At 38.3% G+C, this 23259-nt stretch overlaps 1 protein-coding gene across 26 annotated transcripts in view; it reads right to left on the minus strand.

Moving 5' to 3' along the window:
* The window catches only part of MYBPC1 (myosin binding protein C1), a 75611-nt gene extending 56924 nt beyond the window's left edge, over nucleotides 1-18687 (minus strand). For 8 of the 26 annotated variants that reach the window (XM_065037635.1, XM_065037617.1, XM_065037620.1 and 5 more), the window contains exon 1: nucleotides 18365-18610. In XM_065037635.1, coding sequence (XP_064893707.1) covers nucleotides 18365-18389 — 25 coding nt within the window. In that variant the 5' untranslated portion in view covers nucleotides 18390-18610. Of the gene's footprint in view, nucleotides 1-18364 lie in introns of all 26 variants that reach the window. The other 18 variants (XM_065037744.1, XM_021284661.2, XM_065037688.1 and 15 more) reach the window with 7 other exon arrangements.
* Between the last annotated feature and the right edge of the window lie 4572 nt (nucleotides 18688-23259).

Here is a 23259-nt window from a genome sequence, read left to right on the forward strand (position 1 = left end):
CAAAATAACATCTCTATGCCATGGAAGTCTATTTCTTGCATGGAAAAGTAATAGCAGAAAATTATTGACTGTATACTCTTGTCTTTTTGAAATTGAATAGCTAGAAACAGGGAGCATTCCTGTGAGCACTGAATTAGAAAATCCTCCCTGGCTCACCAACAAGAGCCACAAAGCTATAAATGAAAGCTCACAAAACCAAGTACTTTCCAGGTTCAGATGAAAGGGTTATGAGCCTGTTGAGGGACTTGCCTTGAGTTTGTGATTTATTTTGAAAGGTATTTTGTGACATCATCATGAAGTAGTGTTGGTTAGAAATCACACGTCTTTCCAGTCCTGTCTTACTTAGCAATAGGCACAGATGTTAGCCAAAATCTGCAGCACAGACCAGACCTGAAACACTATTATTAGGGTCTAAACTTCATCTCATACATGCAGACATACAAGGAGATATCAAAAACCTGAGTAATGTCATGGGCAACCTACTCTAGTTGACCCTGTTCCTAGGAGGGAGGATGGACTGGACAATCTCCAGAGGTCCTTTCCAACCTCAGCTATTCTGCAGTTCTGTGATGGGATGATGACTGAAGCCACACCAAGAAGTCAGTTGTTTCTTTCCTGAACAATAAATTAAGGCAGTTTGTGCTATTGCTAGGAAAACTGAGGCAAGAAGTGAGCTCGGGGAGAGACCTGAAGTATGTTGTGGGAGGAAAAAAGGAAGGGGGGTAGTTCCAGGCACTGGGGGTGGCAGAGAGATGGGGGATACTTCAATATAATATTTTGGCCATGTGCAACCCCTTTCATGGTCATGCTTGGCTTATAGTTCCATTCCTGAGGACAGCCAGGAAAAAAACCATTAATAGCACTGAGTAGTTTCCACCTCCCCAAAGAATGATAGCCCTCTCTGGCTGACCTCTGCAACAGGCTTGTCAGCCAGGAAAGGGCTCTGTGAACTCAACCAGCAGCTTATGGTTGTGCTCTGTCCCTAGGAGGCATGCTTGCTGGAGTCCCCAGATGCCATTCCCCTCAACCCCATTGCCTATTATGGTGCTCTGTCGAGGCATTGTCAGGGGAGCTGGCAGTGGAGAACGTGTTGCCTCCAGTATGCACTCTTCATCCCCTTGGGAGGAGACATGTTCTTCACTGAGTTGTAATGATGCCTCTTGAGCTACAGGGGAAAGAGGCTGTTGGAGGTCTGGTTACTGCTGGATTGACACCATAATGTCAACTGGGCCTTCTACAAAGCAACTAAAGTTAACTTCTGTCTCACAGTTTCTAAGAAGAAAGGTAACCACCTCTTCAGTTCTTTATTTAAGAAGCCAAGAATGTTGCATTTCAGTGGGTTGTGTGGTGCTAAACACAAACCTTGCATTATGCATTGTCTGTGAAACTTGTAAAGTAGCTGGCTACATATAATTCTGCAGTAAAAGAAGGAATTAGCAGTCCTGCCTACATGACTACTCAGAATGGATAGTATATTAAGTGTAGTTAGCAAGTAAAGTGAAAGCACAACTGTCACTTAGATAACATCTCCAGAAATGCTTTCATGCTTCAGCCATGTCATGAGATGCATTCAGGATCCAGTTTGATATAGGATATGAGCACTTAGAGCCAAGACATATTTATTTGTGATTTATAATTATACATGCACACATACACTCTTGAAAATCAGCAGGAGGTGCAATTTGACCCATTATCAATAATTTTCCATCACTGTTCCACATTTGCTGTGTTCAGTTTTTCAGATAAAACAAGACTTAAAATCTCTTGCTGTGAACCTAGATAACTAAGCTTTAAAAAGTTCCATGAGATTACCTATGTGCTAAAGTTATGGAAATGCTTAAGAACAGTATTAAATTGGGACTATCATTATTTAAAGTTTCAATTCCATTTTAGGTCTGGTTGCACTGACATCTGACCTGCAATAACTACAAGAAGCTTTGGCAGGGAACTGGCAGGGTGCTTATGTGTAGTGGCCGGTTTTCAAGGGCTCTAAATTCCCACTTCCACTGGCTTCTGTGACAGCAACAAGCATATAAACTCCCTGACATCATATATATTACTTTTCATATTGGAGTATAAACATAATGAGGCATGCTGACAGTTCTAAAACAGTCTCTAGGTCCTACTCTACTACTGTGCTGGGAGCAAAGTATTCTGGAGACTTGCAGTTCAGACCATTTGAGAGCTACAGGTTATCAGCAAACCTACTGGGAAAGAGGTCTGACTGGATAACCCTTTTCATCTTGTGACTCCGTACTCATGATCAGGTTTGTTTGGAGTGAGTAGGCTTAGGAATTCTCAATGATATTGGATTTTTTTTTTTTTTTTTTTTTTTTTTTTCCACTTAGGTGAATAAAATAACTGCACAAAGCCTAAAGATGGCATTTCACCATCACTCCATCACTGGGCTGGAACATTCACAAGAAGAAGGAGGAAAGTCTCTTGCACTAAATTCTCCCTGCAGTTAGGTATAGATTTGTTATAAGCCAACAAAGACTCTGGTCTGAACAGCCAAGGGATTCAGGGTCTCAGTCTGACCAGAGGGCTTACTCCCATTTACTTGAAAGGGAAACCAGGACTGTAGCTGCATCATCATGGATGCAGGTATGATATCTGTGTAACAGCAGCATACTAAAATGACTTTCATATGCCAAAGAACATGAGGATGGTCACTTAATGCTTTTCGTCACAAAGTCCTGTCAACTTGTGTCAAATTTTAGTAGGTGGATTAAGCTTGCGGACATAGCCTCAAGGGATCAGACAAATATAACTATTACGTAGGCATTCCTAAAGTGCTGACTCTGCTAGTCAGACAAAAATAGACAAAATGCTAGTTTGGGGAGAGAGCATGGCTCACTCCAGCCCTTGTGCAGTTGTTGTGTGTACGGTGTCCCCTGTGTATGGCCCCTATAAGACACGAGAACTGCCGTTGTGGCACATGGCTTTCTCCTGGCGTAGGTGTTCCATTGAAACAGATGGGCAGGGAAGGACCAAGCATGTGGAACAGCTGCTTAACAGACCTTGTGTCCATATTATCAGCAGAGAAAAGCAATAAAGTTTCTTCATTTCAGTATTACTTACATGCCCTGCAAAAAAAGTGCTCAGAATAAATGTCTCAAAACTGTTTGACCATTTTTAATTGGTCACTTCACCCAGGGCAGTACAGAATCACAGATGTGATTAAAAGCCATGTCCTCATCTTTTGGAACAGAAGAACTTGCTCATCAAACTATAGAGATTACCAGTGCATGATAAGCATTTCAAACAGTACTGCTAGCAAACCCCAGATTAAATGAGCTGGGAAACAGAGGGCTTGATTCAAAGTCCCTTGTAGTCAAGAAAGGAGCTCAAGTGGACTTAAATTATACTATTCTTATGAGTAAAGAGTGGAGTATCCAGTAGTCTGCAAAAGCTGAACACCATTCTGCAGACAGGGTTGTCTGCTGCCTCATGAGTCTCGGTTATCCACAGAGAAATAAGCTGATTTATATGGAATTTCCACCGACAGTTCCCAACATGAGTGAAAGCAGGAAAGTATAATACCAGCTGAAATAATAACAGCAACATCTAATAATGATGATGATGATAATAATAATAATAATAATAATTATTATTATTATTATTATTAAATAACCATTGACATTTTCTATGTTACTTTTAAAATAAACCTACAGAAACTATTCTAAGCAAGATTCAATCCTAGGTCCTGAGAGCAAAATTCCTTCTAAAGGACTGAAGTGAATAAGCAGTGATTCTTCGGTGGCTGCCTAGATGACTGTTACTGTGACAAACAGTATGATGAAGCCAGACTGATAAATTTGTTAATGTATTTCTATTTTCTGCTTCCACTGCTAATGATGGTGTAGACAGATGAGAATGCCTGTTTTGGCTCGCTGTGTCTGTTTCTGTTTGGACATGAAAACAGCAACCTTAGGCTAAATACACTCTCTTAGGGCAACAAAGTGAACAAATCAGCATGTTCATTGAAGTTGAAATTATCTTTATATTCTAACAGTTAAAAGTGTCTTAATCCAGTGATGCATCAACGGGTAGGGACTGGAGAAGAAATGAACTTAACAAAGAGTTTGCTTAAAAATTTGGTTTTGTATATGATTAAAAATCAAAACCATTCCTAATGAATTTCAGCTTGTAGGAAAAAAAACCAAACAACAAACCCCAAAAAAAAAGGGCAATTAGTCCCAGCATATAATCTCACCTACAATACTTATGCTTCAGGAATAATCTAAATAGTTCCAACTGTAGAGGTTTTTGTGCACCACAGGATCAAATCAAACCATTGTATGATAATTGCAGAATGTCCCCTGATTAAGAACTGAAAAACTGAATGAACAGTTGGAACAAAATCCTAGTAACAGTGAATTCTGTGGAATGGATTATCCACCAAAGAAATAGTTATAGATCTACTTGAGGAGCTGCAGTTTAATTTGTGACTCCAGATTTTCATTGCCATCTTCTTTGCCATCCATAATCATAGAAGTGCAAAAAGCAACCATTGCTTGTTGTGTTTTTCCAGTTCCCATTTTTCTAAAATGATGCTATTAAATCATATGTAAGATTCCACATCTTTCTGATTTCTTATGAGAATTATGCTTCCATATAGGAATGAATCTCTAAAACACCGTATGCATGACTTTCTTTAATAAATTCTTTTTTTAATAATTTCTTTAATAAAATGTATGTTTACATATCTATATTTTCCTAAGTTTCTGCAAGTAGACAGTCCAGTAAAGAACTATGTCATCCATGCATTAGCCCCCTACCCCCATTTAATTTATGGTAGGTAGGAGGCAGCCATCAGCAGTCAGCACCCTCATCAAATGATACAAGATTTCCTTGGCAGTCCTGGAGTTGAGTATGTATAATACTGTAACTGGGAACTAGCAGGCTGCCAAGCGTTGACAGTATTTAAAATAGATAAATAAAGCTAAAGTTGGTGGCTTTAGTCTAGTTATCAAGTTCCCATGCATTCTCAAACTCATTTTTAACCTACTTAGACCACAAGGCACCAAAGTGGAGAAATTAAATTCCATTTGTATTTCCATTTTATCTTTCTTCTTTTTTTTATCAAAGAAATTAATTGATAAAGTTAGTTCCTGAGCATTTGCAAATCTAAGAGAAAAGAGTATTCATGTTTGTCTCTCATGGACTAGTGGTAGACTACAATTTGAGGGCCACACTTAGTTGAAATTTTTTTTACTTTTTTTTTCCATTGAGCTTTTCATACTTGCATTTTTCTACATTATTTCCTAATTTTAAAACCCCTCTATTCAGCAAAATCTTGTAGACAAAGCTTTGCTGTTTACACCATCTATATGGCAAAAGAATATGCTGAAATATGTCACAGTGTTTACTGAAGTGTCTTGTGTGAGGTAGTTCAGTTTGCCATCGTAACTATACTTTTACGAGAAGGCTTTGTCAGCATAGCTGTACCTGCAAAGTCACTAAAAAATTCTCCAAGCCTGAGACTGTTTGTGGCTATAGTGGTTTGCCTTTTATTCCATGTCACGACATGCTAGGTTTTATTTTTGTGCTTGGAAATGAAAACATTTTGTTTTGAACTATCTCTGCAAAACCTGTTATAAAGTGAGGTGTAAGCAGTCCCAAATGTTACTGAAGAAGTTCTTAGTAGGCATTTTTCCCATGATATTTGCACAGTGAAAACTGTCAGTTTATTCCTACTAATGGTAACTCTATGATAGAAGGTCTTAAATTTTTCTATGTTATGACTCCATTTCAGTTTATATAATACCAATTTAATGTAAGTCTAAACTGATTCCTTATTTCTGAAATTCTGTGTTCCTCACTTACCTACTCTCAACGACCTGAACTGTTCTTTAATGTTGCTTGAGATGATGAACTACATGGTTCTGCCTCCGGTCAAACAGGGGAAGGAGAAAACTGTCTGTATAAATACTGCTAACCAGACAGGTGTTTATGTCTGAAGAATAGAAGTGGTGTTCTTATTTGTACTTTGTAAAACCTACAATAAAGCAGTCCTGAAATATAGGATCCGAACTTCTCAACCTCATAGATTTACCGCTTCCTTTTTATACTTTAAAGGCCCAGCTCTTTGAAGCCTCAGCAATCAGCACAGGTTTCTGTCTTCTGCAGGACGAAAAAGTGGGATCTGCAGGATCACTCCCACTTCACTACAGTTCAGCCATGACTATTTGCTCTGCTTTTTTAATAGGACATGCTAAAAAGGTCCCACTAAGGTCTGTGAAGAGGTTCACAGTATCTGTCTAAACCCAATGCCCCCTATGGCATTTGGGGATGACCCATAAGTGGCGCTGCCGGCTTGCGGTGTTGCCCATGTCCCCCCTGTGCTGCCTGGGTTCTCAGCCTCAGCTGTGACTGGGACTTGCAGAGCTGGCCTGATTCTTGTCTTCAGGAGAAAAATTAGTGATCTGGCTCACAGGTCAAAATTCAGTGACCTCTATTTTAGTATTTGCAGGGACAAAAGATGCACAGCCATGGAGAGCCGATGTTTAGGAGGCAGACTTTTCTGTGTAAACACAAAATGTACATGGCACAGTTTTGATTTCTTTAGATTCATTAAATGTAGCAACACATTTTCAATGTGTTAGATTGCCTGTGCAATAATAAGATTTTTGGCAGCAGGTGCTAATGAGAAATAAAGCTTTCAAAATGACTCCTAGTACAGCTGAGTGAAATTTTGTTTAATAAAACCCAACTCTAATTAATCTTTGTTATATATTTACTGAAATAAATTAATTTACTCCTCAGAAATGTTTGATCTTGTGTAAAAAATTATGATAATAGGTAAATTTGTTCTCAGTTTCCTATCTTTCCTTGCTACAGTTTGTTAATAATTTCTCTCTGGAAACAAATATTTCCACTTAGTGGAAGAACTTCTCTAAGGAAAAGTGAAAGCAAAAGACACCACAATATGATACCAGAGATAGCAGTATACTTAAAAATGCTAGCTTCCTTTCTGAAAGCTGCAAAATGTAATAAAGTGGAACAAGTTATTGTATTAAAAACTTCGTAAAACAAAGAACTGCTGCTCAGGAATGACAGTAATTTACTCCTCAAATTTAACAACATGTTTTCAAAGACAGTTGTACTTCTAATAATAAGATAGAAGTCAGCAATAAAGTTGAAAGGGCAGTTATTTGAAGACATAAGTACTTAAAAAGTAAAAGACTTCCTTTCAGATTGTCCAGATACTGTCCAAACCAGCTCAGGAAGTATTTTCCTTGTTTTTCTGAGGTATCCTGAAATTTTTCACCTGAATAAGAAAATCAATTGCAATATTGTTTTGTGGAAATCACATCATGGACCCAATGCTCTGCATTACCGGAGTGAGTTCTGCAAAAGACTGTGTCGCCTGTTGTTCAGTGCATTCAGGTTAGCCTTGAGAGCCATGTGCGGGAAAGCATTCGACTTAGAGAGCTTGACTTTGAGGGCAAAATGAGGGCATCAGCATAAAGCTGTGGTGATGTGAATTTATGCAATCTAAGTTATGTCAGGAAATTATGAAGAAGAATTTGTTCTCATAGGTTTCATTGAAATCTAACTTCAGAATAAAACGTTTCAACAATTTAAAAATAAAATCTGATGGTGTTTCCATTCCACAGTTTTAGAAATGTCAACTTTTATTTGAGGGTCAGGGCAAAACTGAACATGGATTTGTTGGGATTTCCCCAGAACTGAATGTCTCAGCTTCTTATCAGTTCTTTGTCAGTGTAATATGTACTACAAATGTGTCTAAAAACTGTCATGACTGTGTCCAAACACCAAATAAGAAAAACATTTGCGTCAAGTCTGTTTGACAGTGGGTGACAGATAATCTGATCCTCTGTGATCTTTTCAAGGAAGAGTTTTAGACTTCCTTCAGATAAGAACACTCTCCTGTCATCTACCCTTCAGCAGTTGGCATCCTCTTGAGAGACAATGTCTTACAGAATGGGATTCTGATGAGGAATCCTGACACAAGGCTGTCAGACATGTAGGTGATTAAACATCATTTCAAGTAGCTAATCACTAATAATCCATTACTTCTGTCAACCTGAATTTTTTACCCAATGCTTATTTGCAGTCATCAGGCTTATGGAAAACAATTCAAGATAAAAAAGAGGGTAGTAGCATCCGCTTTCTTAGATTACTAAAGGTAAATCATATTTATGAGCTATGAAATCTAGGGACTTGTAGTTTTTGTGAGTGCTGATATTCCTGTACTTGCCAATCAAAGATGATTTATAATTATTTCTGTAGGAGAATTTTGAAAATCTCAAACATAACGGGCAATGCAAAAAAGCAGAGTTGCAGTATTGCTGATATCAAACACGAAAAGAATCACAAGTTACCCTAAAACTCGGGAACTTATTTATCTAATGGGAATTCTATGTACTGACTTTGGGAGATTTCTTTGTTTGTAAGCTTGTTTGCTTGCAGATATATATTGTTGTTCAGAGGTCTAGAATCCAGCATTGTATTGAAAAGCTTTGAGAAGCATTTTGCACATGTGGAGAGAAAGGACTGTTTCTGCAGGTAAAAATTTAGGGGATCTAAGGTCCCAGAGACCCACGGCACCAGGCAAATCTTGGTGGATCATACAGAAATATTTATGTGCAATAAAGTCATGGATGCCCCTTCATGGGTGTTAGGCACACAAAATTATATGCGTCTCTCTTTGTTAATACTATTACATTTTCTACCTCTCAATCTCATTATGCAGCAATGAAGGTAACTGTGAGAATTATAACCCTTCATTTAAAGAATAATCATTTAACTTTGCCTTTAGGGAAAACAGAACAGCAGGATGTTTGCAGAAAAACGATGAGAATTTGCATCAGTAAATCAGGAAAATGGTGTATATAAATGAAAGCTCTTACAAAGCATCTCAGCTATTGTGAATAACAGTCACAGGTCACTGAATATAATTTCCTTCCAGCTGAAAAAGCTGTTGGATAAGAGAGAAATCTTTATTGCAAAACATGGAAATACAAAACAAGGGCAAAGAAAAAGGGGCAGAGGACAGAGGTCAGATTTCCCCTTTAAAAATAGGGCTAAGGAAAGCTTAGATGAAAGATTAGTAAGGCAGGAGGGAATGCCATGGAAAAAATGTCATCAGGCATCTGACCCTCTGTGCCTTCACTGAAGTCTGCATCTGTGGAGGAGTGGCAGCCATGGCCTCCATTGGTATTACAGCTCCTCTTTGGGTCTAAAATAAGGTTTTTGGCCTAGATACTATGGTCTTACAAAACCAGAAGATACCAAACGTGCTACAGTGTGTGTATGTATATCTCTATCTACGTGAATATCACAGCACAAGGCTCAGAAGCTATTAGTCAATAAATTACTCCATCTACATGGCATTTCTCATGTGACTGTTCCTAGATATCTCTAGCCACAGATATTCTCCACATCATCAGGTGTAAGTTTTTTCTGGTATTTTTTTTTTCTAGGAACGACGCTTTGGTGCTACTGGAGACTAATAAAGCTGTTGAAAAAGGACAGGAGTGTAATGCTTTGTACTTTCTGCTGTGCGAATGGTTTTAAATGTTTCATTTCAGGTCAGAAAATGGTGAAAGGCCCTATTACACTAGCTAAATCAGCTCAGACTGGTAAGAAGAAGTTTTTCTTCCTTCTAGAACAGTTACAACTGGTGCTAGGGGTCATAATTTGTGCTTTTGTCTTGCACAGAAAAGATCTCATAGCAGAAAGTTATGAAAATGAACACAAAAATACCCAAAGGTTGGAATTTAACAACTGTTCAACAGCTATGTCTTACTGCTCTTTCTAGTCTACTAGCACACTGGAGTAGGTAAGTATCAAGGGTTAAGACCTAACCCATCAAGTGTACCAGTAGGCTTTTCATTTGGGGGTTCTTTCAGTTTTAGTCACATCTGTATTCAGTTTAATTTCGCCACAACTTCAGGGCTTTGAGAGAAGACAACATTTGGAATATGCTTTTGGACTGGTTTTGCACACTGTCCGAGCAAAGCATGGTTCCTGTGCAAGAAAAAACTAACCATTTGAGCTGGTTTGTGAGTTGCTTTTGCTCAGTCGCTACCTAACATCTCACAGCCACACAGTTCAATAACAAGAAGTGGAGCAAATGTCTCTGCAATTCATGTGTATTCACACAGAGCTAAGATTTATTTGTATGAAAAGGGAATCTTCATCTGTGTCTGTGTATGACTGCATCCTACTCTTGGAATTTATGACCAAAATTAGGAAGTTATTCTGAGCCTGCAAAGTTGTGGTGAGTGTGTATTTTAAGACAGAACCCTCTCAGGAAGCATCACAGTACTCCCGAACAATGCTTTCAGACACTCACTGAACCCACCATTTGATCCTACGGAGAATTAAATTAGAACAGAGCTTTTTGTAATAATCACCTGATCAAAATAACTTGCTGGAGCCACCACATATAAGGACAACTGCCCTAAGAAGTAGATCACATGCTATTTTCAATTAGTAATAGGGCCAGAGGAGGGCAAATTATGTAAGAAATTTTTCTTAATCTCCAGGAAAGAGAGATGTAATGACTCTCTTGAATATGTTCCATTGCTGCAAGATATAGCAGGACTCCCTTCTTGCTGCAGTGTCTGTACTCTTTTGGGAACATGGAGGTGGGACATAGCAGGGCTCTGAACTGTGGAATGAGTCACTCATCCACAATCCCACATCCTGGTACTGCAACTCTCTGCACTGCATGGAAGTCATGTGCACTGACTGACTTGCAATTTACTGCATTCATAAAGGTAATTCCTGGAACAAACAGCCTTACTCCAAGGAAGAGCATGAAGCAATTTTAGGATGGTGATTTTTTTTAATTTTGAAACTTTTCTAAGACATATTTGACTTTCTGTTCAACAGCCTTCCAACACTACTCCAGGAGGTCTAATGTCCTAAATTAACCTCCATCTAGCCCTACCAGAGAGCAGTGCATGAAGCATCTCGGTATTATGACATTGAACACCATCGTGGCTAACTGCAGCAGAGGCCACATTGAACTGAAAATACATGTAAAGACACTTGGTCAGGGAGTAGAGGATTGCAAGTGTGATTGGTCTTCTTCAGTGCACTCAGCAGATTACAGAAGGGTGCACTCTCCTCTGCTCAAGAGAATCTGGGCCCAGTGTACTCCCTTGGTTATTGAGGGAGAGCATCCAAGGGTCACATACAAATAATGCTGGCGTGGAACTGTCTCCTTGTGTTCTTATATAACTGCCTAATGCAGAAAATACTTAGACACTAATTGGACAAATTATAGAGAAGAACTCTGCAGCCTTATTGTCAAAGTACTCAGGAAAAAGGGAGATGCATGAATGTGTCTACAGTGTGAGCTAGGAGTCCATGCTATGATTCTAATCAGTGGAAATAGATTTTTATTCACCATAAAATAGCTGCTTATGGCTCAGTTAATTTTCTTAAACATAGGTGATCAAATACATTCAGATGCCGTAGCATGCTCTTCTGGTTTCTAGTTACTACTTCAAGGTGCTGCAGAACTCCCATAGGTCCTGAGTCATATCTGCCAGCATAGAATGAGTCTTCTGTCTACCCTAGACTGTCTTATACGGCAGTAGGCGCATATGTTTAACAAAGTGCTGGCTGGTCAGCTGAGCAGCAGTTGGGGCTCCACTGACTAAGGACCTGCTGTCGTGATTCCAGTGGGAGCGGGAACACATATTTCACTTGCACACACTTCCATTTGAGTATCTGGTTCCTAACCAAGAGATCTGTGGCAGTGTAAAGACAATTAGTATCTTTGTATAGTTGCAAATTTATCAAAATTTCCAATGAACTGACACGGACATTAGTGTCACATCAGTCCTCTCTTCCCTAACTCTTAAAACAACAACAGCTCTTCAAAGCAAAAGAATAAAATCTCACGGTAGTCATAAAGTGCATTGAACTCCCCTAGTGAATGATGGAAAAAAGACTTCAAATACTGGTTCCATAACAGCAGTGAAAGAGAGAAACCTTTTTTTGGAGTCTTCGGAAGTAACACTTGATTTGTGACTGAGCAGAGAGAGAGAGGGCTGGATGGAAAGAGAAGGGGCTGTTTCTCAGCCACACAGTTCCTTGGACTCAAGAGACAAAGCTGTTTGCAGTGGGACTGATAAAACCCTGATAACAACTAAGTTAGTCATTCTATCAATTTGCTTTCTCCTTTATTTTACTGATTTTTTTATGTTCAGTGCAAAGCTACATTAGTGTCTGGATGCGACCAAGATTTTTTCCCTCACCCTAGAGCAATTATTAAACTAGAACCTCCCACTTAGTGGAATCTCTGCATTTTCCTTGAGTGAGTGATGAGTCTAGTATTTGGCCCTATGCCGAGGGAAGTTTCCCCAGGTAATTTATTTTCAAACTTGTTTGCTCTTCCAGTTCAGGGAACCCTCTGGATGACCACTCATGAAACATGAAATATGTTGTACAATGTATTTTCAAAGGATCATTAATATGTGTGGCAGCTACCAAGGTTTTTATACCAGAGGTCTTCCCAGATCTATCTGTTAGTTTTGTTTGTTTGTTTTTGTGGTTTTTTGTTTTTGTTTTTTCTATGGGACCACAGACCTTCCCATCTTTGGTAGATCCCTGAAACTAATATGAAGAAACTCATCCAGTTTGTCTTGGAACAGAAAGGTACTGTAACATGGTTGTTTTTTTTTTTTTTCTTTTTCTTTTTCTTTTTCTTCTTTTTCTTTTTCTTTTTCTTTTTCTTTTTCTTTTTCTTTTTCTTTTTCTTTTTCTTTTTCTTTTTCTTTTTCTTTTTCTTTTTCTTTTTCTTTTTCTCTTTTTCTCTTTTTCTCTTTTTCTTCTTCATTTTCTTCTTCTTCTTTTTCTTGTCCTTGTTCTTTTCCTTGTTCTTTTTTTTTCTTTCTCCCTTTTTCTTTTTCTCTTTTTTCTCTTTTTCTTTTTCTCTTTCTTTTTCTCTTTTTTCTTTTCTTTTTTTTTTTTTTTTTAAGCTCTCTTAAAGCGATATATTTAGGAGGTATGAGGGGAAAGAACTGGGCAGTCCTTTATTTATCTTCCCAACAGGTGCAGCACAGGGAGGCACAAAGGCAGCATTTGCTAATTTCAGTTTTGCCAAGTACAAAGCACTCCCCGCTCTGCTAAAAGACTGTCTCGTTTTCTTCCTAAACTCAGTGAGACTTTTATTTTAGTGCAATGATACAAAATACTTTTCCTATGCATAGATGCACTGCTTTTTGCACAGGGTGGAGGAGCATTTCAACCCAACTAAGAACAACAGTAAGCTAGAACAATCTTGCGTTATTCACATACAGAAGTATTAAGAAAACCAACCAACCAAACTAAAAATGCATTGTGTAAGAAGAAAAAAAAAAAAGATGCAGTTCCTTCAACTTATACCATGTTAAAACAAAACATAAAGAACTCATATAAGAAGAAAAAAAAATATCGATGTAGTTCCTTCAGCATATACCATAATAAACCAAAACATAAAGAACTCCAAAATTAATCAATTTTTCCTTGCCAGTGTAGATTTTTTTTTCAATCAAATTAATCTGATTGGAAAAGAAGTTTTAAATTTAGGAGCAGTGGAGTTGGAAGGTCGAAGAATAAATCTGAGATGCTCTGGCATCTCAGAAAGAACTGCAGGAGCAACACTTGGAAATTAGCTATGGGAAAGCAAAGACAGCCTAAGAACAACTCAATTCCCAGAGCGCAACAAGATCTGTGCAGTAGGACACAGCTCCGCAGGGCTCAGGGTGGGAGCAGAGCCCAACCTGATGGATCTAGTTACAACAGTTAGGCATGAGTTTGCTTTCCCTTTGTGAGGGCTTTAGATTTGTTAGCTAGATGAAGAGAAACTTTCTAAAGAATTGAGAGGGAAAATAAGATAAGGGACTAGGGTTTCCTTCTTCCCTCATTTAGCAAAATTAATTCACCTGTGACTTTACTGCAGTGCCTGTAAATGATGTATATGGGCCTGACTTTGAGCATGATTTGGCTCTTGGACTGAAGGAAGTTAGAAATAATGGGAATGTATTTTACAGTAATTCCTGCAGAGGAGCAATGATGGTGGCAGAAGATGGATGTCGGTATGCTGTTCTTTTGCCTCACTGAAGCATGTATCTATGCAGCAAGGACAGCAGCAGCTGCACTACCCAGTTTGGTGCTGTAATCAAAAGATTATTCAGGTCCAGTCGTCTGCACACAAAGCACTAAGCAATGTTATACGGTGTTTGCATGCTGGGTTTTTGAATTTTCAGGAAAACTTTCCATCAGCACTGTTAATATTGATGCAAGCCAAATTCATAAACTGAAGCAGAAGTTTCATTTAACTTCTTATTCACCTCTGAAAAATTGTTTAGCCTTGAAAACATGATATTAAAAGAAATCCTACTTTAATTAACTTTTATCCAATCTTGATACTGAGATTGATTTCCCACTGGAATGCTACTCTACATATCTACTTACATGATTTATATGACTAGTGGTGATAAAATACATTTGACAGTTCCTATTATTGTAATAGACCATACTAAGTTATTTATTTAAATATTATAAATATAATGCAGATATAATTATAGAAGAATCATGCAATGTAACAAAACCAGTCACGTTTAAAAGCCTATAGAAGTAAAGGCTGTTTCAACCGGGCTTCTTCAGAAAGAACAGTGTTATCATACCTCTAAGCAGACTCTACTGATATGTCTGTTTACCTCCTTCCACAAATTGCTTGATTTAGAGATTATTCTCCTAACAGGCAATATTTAGACATAGTTTTCTTCACAACTTTTACATCTATACTATTTATAAGTTGAAAAAAGTTTTACTAAAACACTGTCTAAAGTACAGACACCGATTTTTTTACATTTTGATTCCTTGCCCATATGTGGTTGTTCCAGGCACTATTCAAGCACAGCTTGCAAACCCTTAGAAAATGAAGGTGGCAGACAGTTGGTAAATGATTTGGCTTGAAATCTGGAATAGTTGCTTAACTCATGGCCATGAATTATTTCCTAGATTGGGGAGAATAAATAAGGCAAATTTACAGAGCTGGCTACTGGTGACTGACTTGCACCTGTCCCTGTGGGATGATGCCCACAAATAGTTTGAAACCTTTGCTCTTGAGAGACTTGGCACCTTTACAAAAGCTTGTCCAAATGCCATGGCCTGTGACAGTTTAAGAGGGCATCTAATTAATGAGCAGATCTTATTATGAATAGTGGTTGAAGGAAAGCGGGGAGAGGAAAGCCTGCCTGAGCGATTACAATAAATTACAGGAAGTAATTATATGAGGGAGTGTTATTTTATCAGTCACCAGGAAAACTAAGGGCTGTTAAATTTAAATACACTGGTAAAGGTCTTTGGCATCACAGTCCTACCGTGGTCATCCACTGGAATCAGTTAGCCCATTGATGTAAACTTCTTATTGAGAATATGAAATTTTGAACTAGCCAAGAAAAAGCTATCTTACAACAACATGACCATATCCTCCAAGGAGGCCACAACTGATATAATATAGAGGACTTGGACTTTTTAAGGGTACAATAAAGGCCTTAAATCGTTAGTCATGGAAGCCTGTTTCTACAGTGACGAATTCCATTAGGCCGGAGTGCTCCAGCAACCTTCTCTAAGCTGAATGGTGTGTTTAATTTGGTGATCCAAATGTTAAGAGCATATTATGAGGCTACACTCTCAACAAGTCAGGACATTTCTCACTTTGGTAATCTAATAATCTTAAAATAACTCAAAGAGCATTTGGCCTGAAAAGAAAAAAAGCACAGGAACTTGCTACAGCACTGTCTCTGAAAAACCTAGCTGTTTACTTCTGAAACTGCGTGACAATAAAATGCAAAAGTAAGATTTTCTTAACGTTTAAGTGTTAGCCAGTTTCTGATTTCTCAGCTGCTCGCTCTTGTGTGTGCTCTTTTTAACTGGCAGGACCTATGAGAATAAGGAGTATGAGATCATTCATTGCTTCTTTTGGAAATGTCAGAAGAATACTGCCTAGATGCTCATGTGATGCAAAAGTCTGAAGCCTCTTTTTTTCTCTGCTTTCTATTACAGTCCACCAACAAGTTCCCCAAAGGTTTCTCAGAGAGTCCTTCCAGTGGTACCTTCCAGAATGTAGCCAGTCCAAGGTTCACATTCATTAACTAGTTACCTTAAATCCTTCTTCACACCTTGCAAATTACTCTGAGAATGGGCACATGAGGTTCTGAATTCTTACTGGTAGAGCTAGTATCAGTAGTAGCAGAGGTATTGCACTACTTATTGGTGCCAAATAATCCTGACACTAGTATAGCAAGTACTTGTACTTACTATACAAATACTGCCACCAGCTCAGGTGAGTTCTTGATCAATGAAAAATCTGTAAGAAGTAGCTAATCTCTTAAATACAGTAAGATAAACCTGTTATCACCCTCATCTACTGGCTGAAAATATGCTTGTTCCAATGAGGAACAACCAATTTACAATATGTATGTATCGCTTTTCTAGACCTCATTGCTACTTGTGAATTCTAGCTTAATCAGTTCAGAACACTTCAATGTTGTTTATGCTCCTGAATATTGACTCACCAAAAATCACATTTACTCCATTGCCAATATAATGTTCAGAGTTGCTAAACTTATTTTGTTACACAACTGAGCTGCATTTGTAATAACTGCACTGTAAGAACATCTTTGAAACAATCTAGTCTTAAATAATAACCTTGAGAAACTTGAGCTTCCTAACAAATTTTCTTTTGAAAGTGCAGAAATTATCTTTTGAAAGTGCAGAAATATTTTAGTTTTCTTCTTTTTTTTTTTTTTTTTTTCAGTTGGCAGCCACAAAGAGCATTCTGATTAAACTGTGTAATATCCAGTCAAATAACAGATCAAATAAAAAGGACACTTAATACATGTGTAAATCATTTGAATTACAAATAAGACACCCTAGAAGTGGCTTGGCTCTAGGTTTGATATAGGGGATTAGGCTCTCGTATTAATACATGCACTTGGTGTAGCTATTTTCAGAAGGATACTTCATCCATCATTGTCCTCTAGCACTAAGGAGGGCCAGTAAGTAAAATGATCACATTGGTCTGTCAACACTACTTGCTTAAGACTCAGTCACGCAAAAAGTTTAGTTTTTATATGCCCCCAACCCAATAAGGTGCTGAAACTGCCTGATTCTCCCGATGGTTACTTCTCTTGCCTTCCACAAAACGAGAAAATATTTCAAAAAGACTTTTAAAATAAGCCAAATGCTATAGATAGGTTAGTGTTAAATCAAATGTACTTGTTCAAACTACACACGCGGGCCTATCAGATGTTTCTGAATTAATGGAAAAATGTTTAATGTCTTCTATACTTTCCATAAGCTTTTGCTTAAGATTAAACTCAGTTTTGCATTTGGGAATGCATTAGGGATACCTCTTGTATACCTCTTGTTTGCCAACACTTGAATAGCATATGCAGTTTGCATATTTATGACTTTGCAGAAGCTATGTAAATTGTCAGTGCTAAACAATAATAATCAAAATTTCTTATCAGAATGTCTAAATTTGAAAAAAAAAAGAAGGGGTATAGAACTAATGCAAATATAACAAAATTATTTAGCTTAGATTTTCAAAGTAGTAAAAAATAAAACCTAACTTTTAAAAAGTTAAGAATTAACAGACCCTGAATATTTTGCGCTTGTTTGGGCAGCCTCCTGTGGATAATTCTGTATCTTGCTAGCAGACTACAGACTCAGTTTCTTTCCTATGAACTTAATAATACCACAAAAGTGGCCAGTATTACTGTCTTTAGCTTTCCTTCTGAAATATAAAATATAATAATAATTTCTGTAGTGTGGCAAAAATGTATCATTTCAATTTGACCTGTACAGAAAATTCTTCACTTATGTGTTAGAGATATGGAATATATTTCCATCAGAATCTTAAAACTGTTTCATGAGCATATCCTTTCTATTCAACAACTTTATGAAAAACATATCAACATGCTGACTCTTTAAACTAGAAGAAATGCTTATTCCTTGTTTTCCAGAGTCTAGATATCATAGTTATAGAGAAACCAGTAATTGCACTACAAAAATCCTGCAGTCTTTAAAAAGTGAATGTAGCATTTGCCCAATCAAGTAGTTTATCAAGATCTCTGCAAAGCCGTTGTTATTTGTCTAAAATAGTTGGAGACCAAAACAGTTTTGTGCTATACCCTACCTGAAAGTAATTTCTTAGTTTAAAAGGATCGGTGATCTATAATGACATAATGGTGTTACACAGCTATCACTCTTAGATATTATTTGTTGCTGGAATACGCAAGATGATCTAAAGGATGTTTTAGGTGTGTATATACTCATAAGCCCTGTAATTAAGAAACGTTCAGGTAATATTTGTTATGCTTACCATCTTTCTTGGTGGGTTCCGGCATTGTTACAAGAATTCTTTATTCCGAGTGAGTTTCAGCCTTTCAGATACAGTAAGTAGTAGCCCCAAGTCCAGCTGAGAGGGTATGCAGAGCAGTATGACAAGCAGAGGGTAAGAAGAATTCCTCTGCTTTATATACTGCGACTGAAAGATCAATCAAAGTAGCACCTCCTCTCTTTTCAATGCAAACACTTTGAAAATTGACAGTTATGGGAACCCCTCTCACATCTGTTGTCTGCAGCCTCTGCTCCCTTGGCTTTTGGAAGGAATCTCTGCTGCATTGCATGGGGCTGATGAGAACATCTATAACTTTCTAAATTCAGCCACACCGCTCGCTCTCTGCGTCTCTTCCCTGTAACATGCAGACATGCATACACATGCAGGGAGAGGTTGAAAAAGTGACGGCCATGCTATTAAGGAGCCCCTCCTGTGTGCAGATCTTATAGGAACTACTTGTATACACTTATAACTTTTTCCACAGTGTAAAAGGGACAAATAAGTATAGGCAGTATGTCTGCAGTAAAACTTCATTTTCTTCCTTTAAGAGAAAGTGGTGTGCAAAGGCCGAGTGAGAAGTAGAGTACTTTGCAATATTAATGAAAAAAAGAAAAGGGTTATTGTGTTCCTGTTTGGAGCAGCGAAGTCCCTCCATATCTCCATGCTACACTTTCTTGAGTCCTTTCCTTGCAGCCATCCTCATTTTGGCTTCATTTGAGATTATACTGTCCCTTTCAGCACTGCTGCCTCATTAACTGGATAGGTCACCACTGTGAGATGAGATATTCTCTTTTCCACTCATCCAGGAGATGCAACACTCCTTGCCTTTGCCAAGCCAGGAAACCAGACAGAAGGAATGGAAACCCTATCTGTAGCACACGCACCAAGCCCCTAAACTAAACCACTGGGCTGCCCTTCTCTTAAACTTCTACTTGAAGTATGAATATATAGGCAACAGAAAGGCAGGACAAGTTACTCGTGGCATACTAGGATTTATTTTCTTTTAAACTTTTAGGATTTTGAGACAAAACTGTAGTGATTAGTGCAATAGATGAAGTGGCCCTCAAGGGTTTCATGCTATTAAAACACATTCATATCATTATTACGTATCAATAAAAACTAGGCTACTAAACAGACTGCTCAGTGTCTAAATACACCCAGCTATCATGGAAAACATATTTTATGTCTTTAAATAGGAGTTAGAAATTAAAAAGTACTCAAGTTCCTGTTTATCCTCTAGCCAGTGCATGATTCTTTCCTCTACAATCTGTTGTTTTCTGGCTGTTTAGTCATTTTACAGAGAAATTATAAGGGATGGGCATTTAATTCTTTTTTTTTTTTTTTTAAGAGGCCAGATTATCATCTGGATTTTTCTGCTCTACTCATTGTGATGTTTTATTAATTCACTGATTCATGTGCTTATAGAATATAAACAAAGGCAAGAGCCCTGCGTACCCTAACCTAAACAAGCAGTATTAAAGCTACCTTCCTTCTTTGTTTCATATCACTATCTAGGTAAACCTCCTTATGTCACTGAAATAATTCCTGTCCTTGGAAAGCAAAAAGAATGGTGCCCTGAATAGATAACTGGGGATTTTGTCCCTCTGGGTGTGGTTGTGGTGGCAGTGGGGAACTGGTGCATGAACAGATCTAATAACATTTCAGAGATTGTTTTTTTCTTGTTCTTCTGTCTTTCTCTGACATCCAGACACCAAATGATGTGAGAGCTGGACCCAGAGGGAGATGAAGAGCAACTGCTGATTCTCTCCAGCGTGGTGTTTCCTAAGTGGTCCCTTGTATTAATAAGATGTAAAGACAGTTTGATTTGCATTTCACCCATCCTATGCCAAGACCTGCTGAGAACTACATGTCTGGTGATTTCTCTTAATACAAACAAGATTAAATATGGTCGCAGTCTAGCACTGGATGGGTTGGAGAGGACCCCCATCGGAATCCCACAAAGAGAAAGGATTGGAGGCCAGTGCATATCCTTACATCCTTAAAGGACTTCCTTTAAAGGAAGAGGAAGAAGGATATTCAGGAAGACAGAATCTAACTCATAGACTACCTTTTTACTACTAAATAAATCTGTACTGAGACCACTCACTGGCCCAGAAGCCAAGTAAAAAGTGTGTGATTCTCGCCCACATAGTGAAACCCCCTCTCTACCCCAAAACAGGGAGACTGCACCCAAAATGTCCACAAGGAATGGTTGCTGGCATGTGCCTACTTGGGCATAGGTGGGAGAGGGTTAGTTGGCTCAAGCCAAAATGGTACCAGGGAGCATGCTAACCATCCTCCAGCATGGGCAGTCACAGGACAACACTTGAACCTGTGCCCTAGCCCTGCTTTATTTACTAGTATAGACATAGCTAAAAAACTGAACTGGCTCAATAACCTGTTAGGCAAGAAGGGAAGGTAGCTTATGTGTAGAAAAAAAACATGAAATACTGTAGTTGCCTTTGTAGTGTGTGGAGAAATGTGTGTTTCTTGAGGTCTCTGTTTTATAAAGGCCAGCTGAGAGTGCAAGCAAAAGGCTTTTCAACTGCACAAAATAAAGTGAAACTGTGGAGTAGCAATCACCTGAAGAATTCCCCATCCTTTCACTCTTTCCTATCCTTACATTATACTTGTATAATACATTGGATTTCATGTTACATTCTGATTTACTCTCATAAAAAAACTCCAGTGTTGCAACTTTTCAGTAATGTCATTTTTATAAAAGATACTACTCAGAGAGTTTTAGGCTGTGATGTCTCAGAGTACCTTAGCAGTAGCAGTGACAAGGAAAGCAGTTTATTTCCTAAGAAAGTCAGCCATATTTTATTTGTTTCAGTCCAGTTCCCAGCGGAGCCCATGCTTCAAGCACCTGCAGATACTTTATACTCCAATCTAAGACAACCTAGGCATTTCATTTTTCTTCCTGTACAAATGTTTTCACAACGTTGTCCCCATCTTGTGCTGTAACAGTTATTAGTACTTTGGTGCTTATTCAGAGCTTGCCTTCTTATACTTGTTTTCCACATTTTCAGAATGCATGGTAGTCACCAAACTTGCCTTAACACTGCATACAGGAGAGGTGTTGATTTTGGCCAACAATTGTCCAAATTACTTTAAGATTGGTTAAAAAAGAAGTAAAAAAACTGAAAAGAAGGAAAAACCTAACTCTTGGGTTTGGTTTGGTTTGGTTTGTTTTTTCATTTTGGTCCTCACTAAGCTTATGCTTCTTGGATCATAGAGATGACTAAACATACGTACAATTACTCATCCATCCTGTACACTTTCTGTTAATAAATGCATTTATCTACTCATTCTATGAAGTTCAGATTTTTAACGATTTTTTTCCCTGCAATCTTGCTCTGCTTCCCTGTATATGGCAATCACTCAGCTGATTTGATTGCAACTCAACCTGTAAATGAGCTAAGCCAGAAGAAAAAGCTTTTAGCTCCTCTGTGCTGAACACACAAATCCCAGCCAAGTGAAAGGGCCATGAACCACCTTCTGACTCAGTTGCCAGCCTACATGCCGAATGACTGAGCCAGAACCTTCACAGAAATTGTGAAGTGGGAAGAGCTGAATGCCACCTTGTTTCTAGCCCACCTCTGGTACCTCAGTAGATAGACCTAGAGGCTGTGCCATCCACAGCCCTGCTTTCATTAATTTACCCTACTTCTAAAAGCACCCCTGTTTACACAGGCTGCCTCATGTCTCTAGATGGAAACATCTCTTCTCAGAACTTATTCTCCTTCCGTAAGCTGGCTTGTGACCTTGTATTTTGCCCTTCTATAAAGCAAACGTCTTCTGGCCAAATTTTATCCTTGTCACAATATGGCTTTTATGTACCATCGTAAGCCCTCTCAGCCACCTCAGGGGCCAAACACGCTAAGCTCTCCGAGCCTTTCTCTTCCATGCCCGCCCCAATTAATCTTCTGTGGTCTCCTTCCAAAATATGGGTATCCTATTTTAACTGTCTTCAGCTCCTTGAGTAGTTTCCAAACAGCAGCTAACCAAGGTGTCAGATAATTAAAACATTGTCTCTCATCTGTTTTTAATAAGTTTCTTCGGTCAAACATTCAAAGCCCGTATTTGCTCTTGCAGCTGCTAGATCTGCATCCATAATTTCATATTTGCTGCTATTCCTAGGACTGAACTCTCTCACTTCAGTCTCTATTCTAGTAAGTCACTGTCTGTTTGTTACCAGAGAAAAATCTTCATCTTGTCACCAGGCCAAAGGATTGGAAAATTCCCAGGAGGTCTCAGAGACAAATCTTTCACTAAACTATATAACCAAATTATGTTCTTAGTAATCTGATTTAGTTTTAGGTATTCCTATGAGGAGCAGGGAGTTGGACTTGATGATATTTATGGGTCCCTTCCAACTTAAAATATTCTGTGATTCTATTTAAAAATTTTCTACTTAAAAATCTTATTGATCTTGAGAAAAGCTGATCAATTGAAATAACAATGCTGGACAGAAATGATCAGTTTAGATGAAAATGGGAAAGATGAGAGTCTAGAAATAAACCCCCAAATGCTTCTGTGTCTACGTGTTTTCATTAAAAAGAAACAGCATCTTGGTTTTGTACTAACAAACAATCTGAAGTTTTGAAATCTTACATAACAGAAAGCCATTTTTCACTAGTTTTAGTATTTGCAGCTTTGGATCTTCTAGGAAGCATTTATAGAGCCCAAGGATTAAGGATAAGAAACAGCAAAAGATGGTGCTTTCTTTCCCGTCAGGAGGAATCCATAAAAGCATTTCTCCAGGTGAATCTTGGAACAAGGTTTGACAGTGCCCAAGCCCCATTCAAGTCCCACATGTCCTCCCACCAGGTACCAAGGCCTGAGAAACCTGTTCTCCATGTCTACAGCAGAAT

The sequence above is a fragment of the Columba livia genome, chromosome 1, assembly GCF_036013475.1.
Source record: "Columba livia isolate bColLiv1 breed racing homer chromosome 1, bColLiv1.pat.W.v2, whole genome shotgun sequence".
Lineage (NCBI taxonomy): Eukaryota > Metazoa > Chordata > Aves > Columbiformes > Columbidae > Columba > Columba livia.